The sequence below is a fragment of the Pelecanus crispus genome, chromosome 7 (genome assembly GCF_030463565.1).
Source record: "Pelecanus crispus isolate bPelCri1 chromosome 7, bPelCri1.pri, whole genome shotgun sequence".
In the NCBI taxonomy this organism is placed as follows: Eukaryota; Metazoa; Chordata; class Aves; order Pelecaniformes; family Pelecanidae; genus Pelecanus; species Pelecanus crispus.
The window spans coordinates 30,439,913-30,455,726 of record NC_134649.1 but is presented as its reverse complement, the minus strand read 5'-3'; the positions used below and the strand labels follow the sequence as shown (position 1 = coordinate 30,455,726).

The window sequence follows — 15,814 nt, the reverse complement described above, 5'->3', positions numbered from 1 at the left end:
TGGTCTTTTTTACATCTTTCCTAAAAAAGGCCAATTTGCTCATCAAAAATAGTGTTTTTAAAACAAGTGTTTAAATAGACTTGTACTATAATGTAGTCCACGGATACTAGAGCTTTCAATATTGCTGAGGGGTAATTGACCATACTGTAGAATAAAGGTTTTGTGATTTAAGAAAGTGAGACCTGCAAAGATACGTCAATATTTGTGACTGTCTGACAAATGAAATAATTACTTTGCTCATACTTATTAACTGACATTTCATATAGGCTCAGATTAATGAGCTTTCTTTAGAACAAAGACTGGGTGGGGTTTTGTGTGTGTGCATGCGTGTCCCTTTTCCATAGAGCAAAGCTCTTTTCTTGACTCTTACTGAAATATTTAGATGTTATTTCTTACTCTAGAACCAGTAGAGTGTGTGTGGGGGGGTGTCCTGCTCTGCCACTTCATGAAAAAATTATCTTTTTTTTGTCTGCTAGAGGTGGTATTTTGAAGACTGAAATGTTGAGGGTCTGTAAGCTGACATGATTTATTCTTGGCGAGACCAGTCCTTAGACCCAGAAAGGCAGCTGTTATCTTTCTCACTGTCGAAAGCAGGCTTTGGCTTCTGTATATTGATCCCGTGAGAAACAGGACACAAACCATGAGAAATAGGACACAAGAAGCATGTTTAGAAACTGAGTTAGGTGTCTAATGTACACTTGAGTAAACTATGTCAGCAGCTTGTATTACATTTAACTGAAGAAGTATTGTCTTCAGATTAAATCAGGCATAATTTTGTAAACAGAGAAAATATTATACAATGCCATTACTTGGCAGCCTGGATGTTATTTTTTATGGCTTGTCAGTTGTTTTTATCTACCTGGTCAACTTAGTGCTTCGGAAAATGAAGTGAATAGCCTAAGTGTTGTTTTACAATTGGTAGAGACAGAACTGTAGTGATAGCTCGATCTTTGCTTGGTATTGAGCGTGGTTTGAGAGTTATGTAATATTCATGTTTTACTGTTGACTGCACCAGATGTTCACAGAAAATTCCCTCTGGAGCAGCCCTTAGCTCAGACACAAATAGCTGCCTGTCCCATGACGCCGTTAAATGTTCCGTGATGCTGGACAGAAACCAGAGTGCCTTGCACGAGAAATTATGGGGGGGATAGGACCTATTCATGTGCTTGGGGTCTGTGTGCATGACACCCATTTTTGTTTGGCATTTAAAATTAATAGTGAAAATTTCACATTTGCAAGATTAGAATTGCTTTTTCAATTTGCTTTTCATAATATGTGAAATGTGAATTGACTGAGTAGGATTGTACATGTCTGAAAGAAAAACTTGTTTTCAGGGGATTCTTTTGACTCATTTGGAGGCGAAGTTTTATAGAGTAGCTGACAAAGGTCTCCTTGATTGAGATTTTTTTTTTACTCTTAAATATTGATGTACTCTTGTTTTTAAGTACAAAACCTTTTTTTTTTTTCCCCATGTTAACAACAGCTTCTTAATAAGAGATTGCATGTTCTTAAGTGATAGTTATTCTTCCTTCTCCTTGGTTCTAGAGGAAAAGGTGGGAAAAGGCTTTGTGTAGCAGTATTTGAGAAACTGCTGGTTTTCTTGACAGTTGAGATTGATTATAAACTTCTAAAATGGGATTGTAAGAACGAACTGGTACTCAGCTCTCTTTGGTGTTTTGGCAGCTAATTCCCAAAATCTCACTGCTAATCTGAACTTTTAACTTTCTGGCCTTGTCAGACTGACAGTTTGCACTGGTATGATGCAGGAACATTGCAATCGGTGTTCTCTTCAAGCTTTCTTATGCTGCCACTTCACCTTCCACTGCTACAGTGATGAACTAGGCAAGTTGCAAGATAGGTTTTGGTGGATGGCAGTAATAGTTACTGCTTCTTAGATTTGTATTTTCTCACTAATACGTGCAGTAAACACTCCCCCCCCCCCCCCCCCCCCCCCCCCCTTTTTCCTCTTTGACTTTATCTTGTTTTTAAGGACGTTCAAGATCCTTCAGTGGTTGTGACCTTCCCACTGGATGAAGATGCAAGTGTTTCTCTTGTTGCTTGGACCACTACTCCTTGGACCTTGCCTAGTAATTTGGCCCTGTGCGTTAATCCAGAATTGCAATATGTAAAATTGAGAGGCAAGTGTTAACTGAAGGTGACATATAATGAACGCTTCTTTCCTCGGTGCCTGTGAATATGAGCTTATATTTTGTATGATAGACTGTCTTATGCTAAATTTGTAGTACTTTGCTGAGGTTGGATCAGTGTTATTTTGAAGGATGAGATTTACTTCCTATGTGACTGATGATTTCCAGCTGCTGTGCTTTTTTTATTTTACATACATTCTGAGGACTGTTCCCTAAAAAATATTGATAGATGAAATAAAGAAAAGCAAATGTTTTGTCTGTCGTCTTAAAGTCATATGATACTTGAGAGACAGGGAAGTGGCTGGGTGTCCCCAGCCTTTTTTCTTCCCTCCTTTCTTGGGGCTCAGACTCATGAACAGGTTACTGCTATGTCACAGCTAAGTTGCAGTAACTGAAGGTCTCTGTGCTCTTAACCCATAACAGACCCAAGATTTCACATGCTAGTCTCAACCTGACTGAAGTGGGGCTTTTAGCACAAATGTAAGGCAAGGTACATACTGTGGTTTCCAATGTAAGAGTACATTTGAACAAGTGCCTTGGCTTACTCATGGACCGGTTGGTTGTGCCTGACTAAACAAGGTGTATAAGGTGATCTCTTTCATGAGAGCACCCAGTACTTCAGGAATTATATGCAACAGACCATGTAGGGTGCCTAAACAATATAGGCTGTTGCTTTTTTCATTACTGCTTCAAGTAGTTTTCCAGGGTTTGCAGTTCCTTTTTTTTTTTTTAGTTGGCAATGGAGTATGTTATGACGTGTCTTCACTTAGGAAAGGAATTTATTTTGTTCTTGAAATGCAGTTGTCTTTAATTATATCTTGATCTACAACACCCCCACCCCTTTTTTAATTTAAATAAAAAAGTAAGCAGGAATTTGGATAAAAGTACTTTTTGCATTGCTGTTTTCAGGTTGTCCCAAACTGCTCACCTTTTCTGGCTTTTCAGTGTATGTTTAAAAAGGGTGTGTGGGGGGGGTAGATAATCAAGTTAATGATGGCATTTAATCTGGAGTAAAAAAATAAACTTAATGTATACTTAATGTTAAACATTAAAAGTTGCATAGGCCTTTACAGTGAACTCCAGGTGTTTGGGTTTTCTTTGTTTTAAGTGAGAACTAAATATGTTTTGGTTTTCAAAGGTTTTAACATAAATTTGGTCATCTCAGAAAGAGTATTGAGTACTTTCGGAAATAACACCTACACCTGCCTGAGATGCTGAGTTGTTGGGTTTGGATGTCTTTGGCCTACAGCCTGCTGGTGGGATAGTGACCCTAAGTTGGTAGGGTAGTAGTCTGAATAAAATTTGTCATTGAAGTTAAGAGATCAGGGTTATTTGGGGGTAGAAAATGGGTTTCCTTCAATGTTTCACTTTTTATTTGTGTTTACTTCCTTTAAAAATAAATCCAAGCATAAAATTGATTGGAATAGTAAATCTCAGACCTAATGTCAACTTAATATTGATTTTTATGTAGTAATTGTCCACTTCCCAATTGCTTCCCTCTGTTTTAGTTACATCTACTGAAACTTTTCAATTGCTTTTCTTTGGCACAATGATAATAGACAAGGTAGGGTATTTCTGCCTCTCGAGCAAAAAGCCACACTGAAAAGTGGACTGGGTTTCATCCTGTGGTTTCTGTTTAAGCTTAACTTTTGAAAAGTGTTCATGAAGTGGCTGTATGGGGAAGAAGTAGCTGGAAACTAGTGATTGATCAGCAGGATTATTCTGGGCAGTTTTACAGCTAATATGATACCATCTTGCATAAATTGAAAGGTTTCGTAATGGTGCAAATGAGGGTATTAAATTGAGATTTATGTAACTTTTTGTTTTATTTTATATTCTAGATACTGCCACAGAAAAGATTTACATTTTGATGGAATCCAGGCTGATAGCACTGTACAAATCTGACAGTGAATATGAGATACTTGACAGGCAAGTACATAAATTATTACACACTTGTTAACTTCCAGTATTTTTATAGATCAGAAGTGAAATGTTTCAAGAAGTTGGATTTTGCAGTTATCTAAAGATGGGTTTCCCTGCATGTGTGTGTATCTTGCAAAAATCTATAAAAGAGATTGAAATTTACCAGAACAAATTTGTCTTGTACATGAAGCTACAAATAGAATAAAAGTTTCACTGGATCATTATATTGCAGTGGGGAAAATAAAAAGGTTCCTTAGTCCTTCCTTTTCCTGTGCATTTTCCTAGAAAGACAGTACTTTAATTTAAAAGTCTCAAAAAAGATTTGAGAATAACAACCCTTTTTCACTGGCACCAGTTATTTTTTTTTATCTTTTTTTTAAACCAAGCAGTTGAAAGCTTTACAACATGTAAAAAACATTTAAAAAAAGGAGGATACATCTTATTTCAGCTAAGCAATTACGTGTAGTCATTGAATTAGGGGAATATAGAGCTGGAACATTTGCTTAAGATGTTGTCTATTCTGATGCTTCATACTGTGACAGTTAAGTAATTCTTATTTTGTATTTCTGTATTGATTTCTTCCCCCCCCCCCCCCCCCCAACTGAATTCTCCTCATCTGTAACTTACTCTGTAGCAATTTAAGCTGGTACTCAATTTATAAAGATGATTTTCAGTGCTGTCATTCTTCAGGGTCGGCAGAACTGATCTCCAGATTTTTTTCTTCCCTTCAGACTCATCAGTAAAACCATTGAATAGTGTCAGTATTATGACAGACTCTGCCAGGATACCACTGGAAATGTTCTTACAGTCTGATACTGAATTAACAACTTTTTTCTCAACATGGTTATACATCCATGTAAATGTACAGTCACACAGTTAAAGTATTTGTGTGTGTCAGAATGACATGTCAAAGTGTCAGAAGTCTTACTAACATTAAGACTTAAATCTATCTGCTTGCTATCTAAGCCAGGTAGTCTGCATAAAAAGAAGTAATTTAGCTTGGTGTGACTTATTCTTGACACACTCATATTGTATGTTCTTTAGCACTTCACTTTTTAGAAACTGTTCAGTCACTTAAAGTTGAATCAGGTTGTTATGCTAGTCTGAGTGGCTTTTAGGTCCATCAGTACTCCATTTCTCTCTTGGAGTATAGGCACTGTGTTCCTTTCCAGTCTTTTGAAACTTCTTCAGAGTGTCTAAAAACTAAGCCTTCTATGAAAGCTGCTCTTATTTTCTTAAATATTTTTGAATTAATTTCCTTTAGACTTAAAAAAATATATCTGCAAGGTAGTTGTGTTAATACTTGTTGATCTATTGTCTTTTGGTTCCAAATTCTTCTTTTAATGGAATACTAGAAATTTAATTTCGGTCTGGTTGCAGTCATTCTGTATCCAGGAATGCACTGAATGGCCTTTCTTGGTGTGGTGTTTTCATCAGAACTGTGAAGTACCTGCTCTTTAAGACAATCACATGCAGGTTTCAGTTGTCATTGCTTATGTCCCTGGCTAGTTGTATTTCTAATTTTTTCCCCCTAACCCCCCCAATCTTTGATTTTTTTTTTTTTTAACCTCTCCGTGACTATAAATAAGGCTGCTAGCAATTCCTGTTCTCATTGCAGAGCAGTATATTTTTCTTCTTTCTGTATTAGTGCTACAGCCTTCTGAAGCTGACTTTTTTTTAGTCATGCTCCAATTTTTATGTTATGTAATAAATTAGTTCTCTCAAATGTGAGACGATTAAGAAGTAGCTGGTAGTTGAATGGGTCTTTTAAAGATTTAGACCTGTGAGTATGTAAGGTCATGGAAATGAACTTTCCCATTTCTACTCCTAACTTTTTTCTTTCTTTAGCTCACTTTTAAATTCTCGGGTAGTTAGGCCCTCCAGGGAGAAAATCATTACACTTGCTGTATACCAGGTGGCAGGCTGAAGTCAAGGAATGATCTTACTGAAAATTTTCTGTATCTGAAGTCATCTGAACTTCCTGACTACTCTCAGCCTTCCCCTCCTGTCCCAAACCTGACTCTTCTCTCCCTTTTCCTCCCAGATGCAGATGGTAGGTTTTTGTTTGAGAGCAATGGGAATACTAGTTCTTTTTTTCACAGATGAGATGGCTACCACCTTTATCAAATACTTTCTGCAGCTTTGCACAAATGTCTCTGTATATTACTCCACTTTTGGCTGTTGAGTGGCTTGTTATTTTATTTAGCACTGGTAGATATAAAATGATTGATAAGCATTTTCTTCCCTTTGTGTTACATTTCAATCTATTTGCATATTAAACACTTCCATTTCTTTACACTATTTTCTGTTGTCTTTTTTTGGATTCTGGAGAATCCCACAAATTGATTTCTGATCTCTTGAGAATGAAGGATTACTATAAATGAGTCTGTTATTACTAAAACTTAGGTCTTAAGAAAGCAGCACTGTATAAATTTTCAGTTTGAAGTTCAGGACTTTGATAAACAAAGTATTTCAGATATCAAAAGAGAAAATCGGTAATGTGATCCACAACCCTTACCTTTCACTTACTTGCATTAAATAAGAATTTAACTACTTTTTCTTGTTGTTGTTTTTTAAGCCAGTTCTAGTGCTTCATGTTCTGTGTCTGAGCATTCCTACATCTGTGTGGCTGAGCACTGGGGTGCTTTTCTCTCATCTGATCCCGATTAAGCATCTCAAACATTCCTAAGGCTGTTTGTAGTATATATAAACCATCCACAAAGCTGTGGCTTAAAATAGAAATCTCCCCTTTTCCTAGTGGATATTATGTATGCTGAGCTGAGGAGTCATGCTCTTTAACTTGGCATTAAATACTGCTTGAGTTCCTTTTTGTACAACGAAACAGCTTTGTAGGGCTCCCCACTTTGAAGTAGTGAAATGTTTTATGGTTTGACCACTGTTTTGGAAGTCGTGGATCAAGAAGAGTATCGGGAAAGACCACAGCTGTGACACATTGAGAGGTAGCCCATCTATTAAATTGAGTTGTGTTTTAACTAGACTTTTTCCTGAAATGGAAGTGTCAAGCACTTTCAGGAGAGTTCTGAGCAGTGAATCCCAACCTAATCACTGTGTTGACTATTTTCAGAAGCCCGAAGGCATCCAGATCTACAGGTTCTATCTCTGTCTTATCTGGCTCAGTTGGTTCATCAGTCAGTCCTGTCTGTGTTGGATCTTTCTCTGAGATGCCTGTGGAGAGCTTGGATACCTAGTTTGAGGACAAGAAAGAGGCATCCAAGCTTTAAATGGTGCAATACCCTGTGTCACAATCTTCGGTGCATATAACTTTTAGGTGGTTTGGATCAGTGCTTATTTAGTTCTGTTGAACATGCTGAGCTATAGGGCTTTGTTGTTACCAATATTAAATTGAAATTGTGTGTTATCCAGAAGCTTCTTGCCCAGCTTTACCAGAAATCGTTATTAATGCTTAATTCCTACATTAATTTACAATGATTACTTGATTGAAAGACCATCAAATACAAGCATATCTGTTGACTGTTAGCAGAGATGCATTAAGACATGTTACGGTTTTTGTCCAAGTCTGAATTGCCAAAGAGGTATAGAAATGGGAAGCAAACTATAGAGAAAATACTTTTTTCTTCACCTTATGAAGTCAAATTCATTTAGGGATGGGGAGAAAGGAAATAGGAAAAAATAGCTGACTAAGAAATTTTCAAGTTGTTAATTTGTGTTCATGTAAATCTTTCTCCTCAGGTTTCCTGGTATTGCTCTTAAAGGCAAGAAATATAAGCCACTCTTTGAATATTTTATTCAGGTAAGTGAACAAGTTTGGTGTTTGATACAGGATACAAAGACAAATGTAAAAATAATTCTCGGTATTCTTTGTTTATATTATAAAAGTCTTGCATCCTAATAACAAACCCCATGTTGTATTAAAGTAGTTCAAAATCCTAGTGAAAGGTTGAAAAACAGAAGGTTGACTTTTTTCTATATTTTTTCCCTTAAGTTTTAAGTACACCCAGAGTAGGAACTCAGTCATAAATAGTAGTTTGACTTCAGATTGCAGAGAAGCTTCCAATTCACATTAATAGATAGGCAGTATTCTCTCAACTTTTCATCTGGTGAGCTTCTGTCATCTGTCTGTTAAGTCCATGAATTTTGTATTCACAAGAGAATGACTTTGACTGTGGAAAACAGTTGCAGACATGTAGTGTTTTCCATTGAAAAGTTAAAAGCCTTTGCTAAAATAATTACTGATATATCTGGTTTTTATGGATGTCCTCCTGTGCAGCATTTAAGCACTGCCTAACTAGTGTAATTCATAGCACCGCAGATGATAATAGAATATGTAGCAATAAGAGAGGGGGTAGAGAATTTATATATTTAAAAAGAATTTCTAATTAAAAATGGATTAAATTTTTCGAAGAGTTGAAGTGGATTACAGTACTGCTGGACAAGCAGCTGTTAACTTGTGTAAGGGATTTGGTCATTTGTGACTACCATCTGTTCTGAAGCATGTGCTGAAGTTGGCAAAGGTGGGAAAACCTCTGCAGGGAGCAGGACCTGTTATTTCTAGAGAAAGGTCAAACACAGCTGAATCTGAAAAATGGGACTGCAGGTGTAAAGGCTTGGAATGGATTTTTTGAGTCCTGCTGTACTTCTAAGGAGCAGATGGGCATCTACCTTTTTTTTTAAATGGATGCCTTATCTCAAAATATCCCTCTTTAGAACAAGCCAGCACTAATATTTTGTAACGTATTTGCTTCAGCTGTGACTGCAGTAATTTTTTTTACTACTTTTGTATTAAGGAGTAGAAAGTAGCTCTTTTCTCATTCTCTACATACTGAACACACTGAAAATTGTCAGATCTTTTCTTGGCAATGTTTTGTGTTGTTTTTGGGGTTTTTTTTTGTTTTGTTTTTTACTTGATACCACCTTCTCATTCTCTGGAGGAAATAAAGAAAATACATTACTATAAAAGCAAGCTTATTTTTTAAAATTAGAAAGTACAGTAGGCATACAAAAATGCAAGGAGACTTCTGTATATAGAATCCCTGTAGTTTTCTTGATTGTATCCTCACTTACAGGAGTGTATTGATTTGTAGTCTGTTAAGCATAGAACTGTGTGAAGATCTGTGGCTTGAAGAGTAATTGACTATGAAGCCTTCTGGAGAGGTCTTAGATTTAATCACATTTGACACTGTTTAAATGAAGTGTACAGCCTGGGCATCTTAGCTATGGGAAATGATTAAATAATGTTAGGAATGTCACATTTTACTGTGTCACTTATTTTTGATGCAGTTCTTTACTCTTGCGGGTATCTAGTGCCTCTTCCACGTTCTTAAGAATTCTGTTTTGCTATATGTATATATACACATATATATGAAAAACGTATTTTTGTGTTACAGTGCAAAGATAAAGGTGCCTTTGCTGTGGTAGTAGACAGTTACGTGAAGGAGGAGGAAGGCACAGGTGTTGTTCATCAGGCCCCCTATTTTGGTGCTGTGAGTATGAACTACATATCTTTTGTTCCAACACACATTGCTTGGCTTTCCAGCTACTGGGGATTGTCTGTCATGGTGACTGTGACATTAAATAATCCTCCCATTTGCTGCTTAAAAATATAAGAATACAATGTAGCATTGTATTCTAATGAGTTCTTGCACTCACTAGTGCCTTTTGTGTGCTAGACTGGAGACTTTAGGTGTCCCTTGATGTGGTTATTGTTGTAGTATGTGAAGTGAACTCACTATTGTATCTTCTGAGTGTCACTGGTCTTAGCTTTTCTCAAAGTCTAAATTTACAGCTTTGAGAAGAAATCATCTGCTACACTGATAAAACTGGCTTTGCTAAGTGGTAATTTTGGATGGTAACAGCAGTTCTGCTCAGCACACATTGCCCCTCTTCAGTGTGTCAATTTCATTACTCATTGGGCTTCTACAGAATGAAAAAATGCTTTGACTTTATCTCTTGGTGTAAAAGGATTTTGTTGCACTCCATTCTTTTTTTCTGTCTTTATTGTCCTTTCCTTTAGTCTATTCTTCTGAAGGTTAACAGGGATAATTTTTCATGGATTTCATAATTTCAATTTTTAGATACATGAATTAAATGCACTGGTTTGGACTCATTGTCCTTTTTGTATAGTGTCCTGTCTTCAGTCATCACCCAAAGATGCCTTCAAAAAACTTGCAGTAGAGCTGCCAATGCCTAGCAATTATCAATCCCTGGACCACGTGCTCTATCATAATTTCCAGAAACTGTTGGCATTAGTAATAGGCCTCTCTGTATTCATGTGAAGTATCCCACCCTTTTCTGTCTTTTTTTCTGCATTTTTCTGAAAGGTGCATTCATTGTGATGTTGTTTCCATTGTCAAGATGAACATTGATATGAAAAGATGACCCAGCTTAATACAGCTGTGAATACAGAAAATCAGACTGGGCTGCATGTTATTAGTTAATAAAGAAATTTACGGTGACTGGTAAAGTGTCTTCAGAAGTCTGAAGCCTATCACACTACTTGCACCTCAGATATTCCCCTATAGCTAATCTTGCAAGGACTTGACTGAGGGGTGAGGGAGCAGGCTTGGTTTTGAGGCATGAGCTCTTGCTGTAGGAGATGGAATAAAGGAAGGGAATAGGCTGCTAATGGAGAAGGAGCTCTGAAAGAAACTTTCCCTTGGCTGCTGTATTGTTTTGTTGTGTATTTGCACAATACAGTTTAGTTGTTAGAAACAGCTTGTTGGAAAGCCTGACTGGCCAGTTAGAGCAAAGATTATCTGCCCTCTTTCATTTGATTTTATTATAAGCCCACAGAGATTTGAGTAAACACACAAGGGAAAAAAACTTTTGTTTCTCTCTTCTGGGAAGTCAGCAATTATCTTTAAGACCATTTTTTAAAAAAAAGTGAGAGTATCAGTTAAATGCATTGGAAAGAAAAAAATATATAAAATATTTGTGCGAGCAAAAAGAACACTAACATCACAAACAAAACTGCACTTCTTAGCTAAGGAGCAGCTTGACTTTATAATGCATGATGCATAGACCTGAGTCAACCGGTTATGCTACCTTTAGAAGAAAATTGCACAGTATATGTTGCACTTAATGCTGCTACCTTTTTTCTTTTGGGATACATGTAGTTCACTTTTGACAGCTCACTGATTATTTTTGTTCATAAAGGCTCACAAAGGGTTCTGGTTTAGGTTCAGAAATTCATGATTGTACAGTAGGCTCTGTATAGAATACTGAGTGTTACGTGTATTGGCATTAAATGTTAGCCTTTAAATAGACAAGTTTAGGTGAAAGAAGGGAGATAACTCATGACTGTAGACAGGACTGTCTTCCTAATTAATTGGCTTCTCTGTGAATTCCTTTACTGTTGTGTTGAAGGTGAATAGGAAGGAGGAAAAGGGTAAGTGGAGCAGGAGGCAAGGGTCAGAGGAGAAGAAAGAACACTGTCCTTCACAGAAAGTGTCATATCTTGTCTCTATCCCTTCCCCTCAATATAAGTAAGTCCCTTTGATAAACAGGGATAGAAAGTAAGGGTTTTCTTAATTCTGCTTACTGATACATACTCTGTATTGCTGATAGCTTAGAAATGTATCTTTCTCCAACAAAATTTAAAGTGAAAATTCACCTTCATTTAGCTCCAGGATATGTAGTTTCATTGTCTTGTGTGATGCTTTTGCCAACTACAAGCTGCCACACAATATCAGAGCACTCTATTATTTCAGTTCAAAATAAATCAAAATTAAAGCTCACAGAACAATACAAACCTGTATTAAAAACTCTGTAAACTCATTGTACCTCCAGATTAACGTGACACTAAAATTCGGCTGCTTGGGCATTTCATCGTATGTAAGATGTATCTACACTCAACTTAAAAAACTTTAATGACATTTTAATTTGCATACAAGCTCTATAATTCTAGTGCCTGCTCAGGCTGAGTCACAGAAGTTTCATAGATATGTTACTGTTGCACTTTCTTTTCAGTAAATTACAAAAGTATACTTGATTTTTGTTAAGAGGTACTGAAAGTGAACCTTTTATCTTCATTTTTTTTTTTTAAATATCAGATAGAAAAGCTTTGAGTTCTCATCAATGAGCTCTTTAATACCTTCTGCTTCATTCATTTTGTGTATGGTTTTTAACTTGTGTGTAATCTTTCGAGAGATCTAATCGTGGCAGGGGTACAAAAGTGAACACTATGAATTCTATCCTGGAAAGAATTGAAATTTGTCATAGCTTTCTGGTAGAGCTTAGCATTTGTGGATTTCTGTCTGAATATATTGTTGGGTTGTGGTTACTGAAGCAAATCTTGATTAAATCAGATGGCAGGTCAGTCTGGAAAGCTTTTACATTCAAGTTTGAGTTCTTCAAAAGAAAGGAACTAACTGTAGAAAACCAAAATAGCAAAGCCCTTTATATATCATTGGCTGCATCAGTGATGCAAATCAAATTGAACCACCTCTTGACCTAGGTTCTGCAAAGTGGAAGGTTTGTTATTATGTTTTATCTAGGTTGTGAGTGTGCCAAGCTTTGTAGTTTTTGCTGGCTGCTTCTTCAAAGCCTTTTGCAATTTACTGCCAAATCAGGGTTGACATTAGTTCTGTCATCTGGCCTACATTTTAAATACTGCAGTCTGCTTGCTGTATCTCAGCAATAATAGCTGGTGAAAGGTCAGCTGAGGATAGGTTTGTCTCGGTTAATCTATTGACTGAAGAAGCTGGCTGACCAAGTGGATGCTGAATAATTGTGATGGCTATCCACAGCTGCTAGAGAGTGGAAAGACACCATGGTCTAGAGAAAATAAGTGCTGTAGCTGAAGTGGTTTTTCATTTCTACGTGTAATGCCTTGGTACATGAAGTAGCCAACTTCAATATCACTATGGATGAGTTTCGTCATTGCAAAACGTACTGTGGATCAACAGGCAACATCTGCCAGATTTGGCTTGAGGGAGCCTGTAACTACAGGGACTAGTGGGTAGGTTTGGAAGTACAGGATGAAGACTGCAGAAAGGATCTGGAAACTGCTCTGTCACTCCAAAGTGGGCTCACCTGTGTTGATTATATCTAGGAGAGGAGAATTCAGCTAGCTATGGAGCACTTGCTTATTTAATGCTTATTTACACACTTGCTTCTGGTGTGGTCTCTTTGATCAAGGTGGACAAATTGCTTTAGAGTGCAACTCGTATGAAATAGCTGCTGCCTTTTATGAAAGGTAAATGAGCTCTAAGCATGGAGAAGGCTAACAGTTCACCTGCTGCCAGTTTTGGTGGGCAGGGTCACTTCAGGTTGTGTTTCACACTACACAAAACTTCAGTTTTTGTTCCTGAAGTCTCTGGTTTCCCCTGTTTCATCAGAGCAGCAATACAGGAACCCCCCCCCCCCCCCCCCCCCCCCGAAATTAAAAATTTAAATGGAGGCTCGCCAGGAAAATAAACTGTGATGTTGTCCATGTGTGGGTCGTGGTCAGTAGCATTGCCTACGGGCCAACAAAGATTGAGAAATACAGATTTAAAGGCTTTGGATCATTAATACATTCAGAAAATGGGATTTCTTATGTGCAGTTCCAGAATTAGATTGATTAAAACAACCTGCCTTCTGAAAAATGCCATGCAGGCTTGTGTGCTAAACAGGCACAAGTCTCTGTCTGGTACAAGAGCATGACATAGTGGTTGTCAGTTCCTTTGCTATGTATTAGTAGCCTGAAGCTGTTGCCTACATGTGTGTATGTGTGTACATATGCACATAAAATATGTGTGTATATATATGTACATAAATATATGCACAGAAGCACATGCACATATCCCCTGTACTAGGTGAGAGAAAACATATATGTTCTGAAGAAATCATCATTTCTGTGATGAATGAAAGTACAATCCTGTAAAATACATCTTTTCCTATGCATATTTGGGATTAGTGAAGGCTAAGTATTTTGCTATTCTTGTCCAGTCATCACATTTTCTATTTAATCTCTTTTTCAAGGGATGGATATTTTAACCAGTATTTTGTATTTCTATAACTTGGCATTTGTCTCTTTTGTAGGATGATTACAGAGTCTGCATGGATTTTAATATTATTCAGAAAGATTCTGTGCCTGTTTGTCCAGTTGATGCATCAGGCTGCTTCACAGCAGAAGTGACTGACTTTGCTGGACAGTATGTGAAGGTTAGTGGTCTTGGAGAAAGTAAATTACTACTTCATTCAGGATAAATTTTACATATGGTAGAAGTGTTCTTTCCTTTCCCTAAGTGGCTTTGTCTTCAATGTGTCTTTGGTAGCTGGAAAAAAAAAATGTGTTTTAACATTTGCAACAATGTTGCAATTGTTTATTACAATATCTGAAAAATAAAGAATTTGAAACCTAAGTAATACTGCATATCTAGTAGTGAAAGGGAAGAAGAATATCTCCCGTTTGCATCTACTGCAGAAACAGTCTCACTTTTCCCTTGTTTCTGATGGAAGTGTTATGTATGTGGTTTCTAGGCAAGTGTGCAGAGGCCTCCTTTACCTCTGGATGACTTTTGAATTCACAGGTGTCATCATTAAGTTTATACCAGCCAGTTAGTATAACATGACTTGTTAGAGGAGAGAAATCCAGTCATTTTCCCCACCTGTGGGATGTGTTGCAATGTGAATTTACTTGCCAATATATGAAAGAGAATCTATGTAAAAGGAACCCACAGGAACTCCAGACTGCTACAGATACGAATCCGTAGAAAGGAGTGCCTCTTTAATTTTATGTGCTAAGAAAAGAAATTGGTTTTAGTTGGTTTCCTGCTGGTACAGTTTGATAGCAAAGCATGTTCCTGTAAACACAATTTACTTGAAAAGACTTAAAAAAATCTGATATTGCATTTGAACTCAACTGTCATTGCTTCCTGCTATATGTTAAGGCAAGTAAGAGAACACAGGATGCTACATGTTTATCTTCTTGCTGGTAGGAATCTGAACTTAAGGCTCTTGGAAAATACTCTTATGATGCTGAATTCTTAGGTTATGAATATTGCTGTACCATAAATCTTTGTATATTTTTTTCTTAATGTCATGTTGACACTTGTTTGTTCAGTAGATTGTTGGATTGTATTCTATTATTAATGTACATCTTTCACTTCCAGCTTAGAATGTAAATCCTGTTTAGTTAGTAAGGTATTGTAAAAGATGCTTCAACTTCTGTAACTGTAGTCACATTAGAAGAATGTGTTGTAGCGAAGTCTAAATATTAGGTAAGAAGCACTACGTGGCTTTCTGCCACAAAATCAGAAGACTCACTAAAAGATTTAAGATGTTAAATAATATGAGTTCTGGCTTGTATTAGTGCTACAGAAAATCTGAATTTTGTACACAGTTGTGTGTATGTGGAAACAGAGTTAAGGGCAAAAAGGGACTGATGGTGTATGCCAGGATTTCGAGAGCAAATGACTTTCCAAATTTAGTGTTTTACAGTGTCTCTGCAGTAAATACATAAATTGTATAGAAGCTTTTTTTTTCTGTGTGTGTAAATACTGGATTATTTGTGGGGCCTTTCTTAATTTGGGTATTGGAGACAAATCCTGTAGTAGCTTACTGAAATAGTGAAATTTGTATTCCAAGGAAAATTTTTTTGTTCTGTCTTTTTAGGATGCAGATAAGAACATCATTAAATTACTGAAAGAGAAAGGCAGACTGGTTCACAGCAGTAGTTTTAAGCACAGCTATCCTTTCTGCTGGAGGTAAGAAGAGAAGTGCACATGGCTTTAAGATTGAGGGTTCTCACTGAGGTGTTCTTCAGGTTTGTCTCACTTTTT

The 15,814-nt window shown here is 36.9% G+C and overlaps 1 protein-coding gene across 1 annotated transcript in view; it reads left to right on the top strand.

Annotated features, from left to right (window-relative positions):
- Positions 1-15,814, top strand: part of IARS1 (isoleucyl-tRNA synthetase 1) — a 108,850-nt gene that overhangs the window by 20,776 nt on the left and 72,260 nt on the right. Inside the window, exons 8-13 of the mRNA XM_075713572.1 lie at positions 1,991-2,138; positions 3,989-4,076; positions 7,782-7,842; positions 9,437-9,532; positions 14,073-14,195; positions 15,648-15,739. Coding sequence (XP_075569687.1) covers positions 1,991-2,138; positions 3,989-4,076; positions 7,782-7,842; positions 9,437-9,532; positions 14,073-14,195; positions 15,648-15,739 — 608 coding nt within the window. The remainder of the gene's footprint in view (positions 1-1,990; positions 2,139-3,988; positions 4,077-7,781; positions 7,843-9,436; positions 9,533-14,072; positions 14,196-15,647; positions 15,740-15,814) is intronic.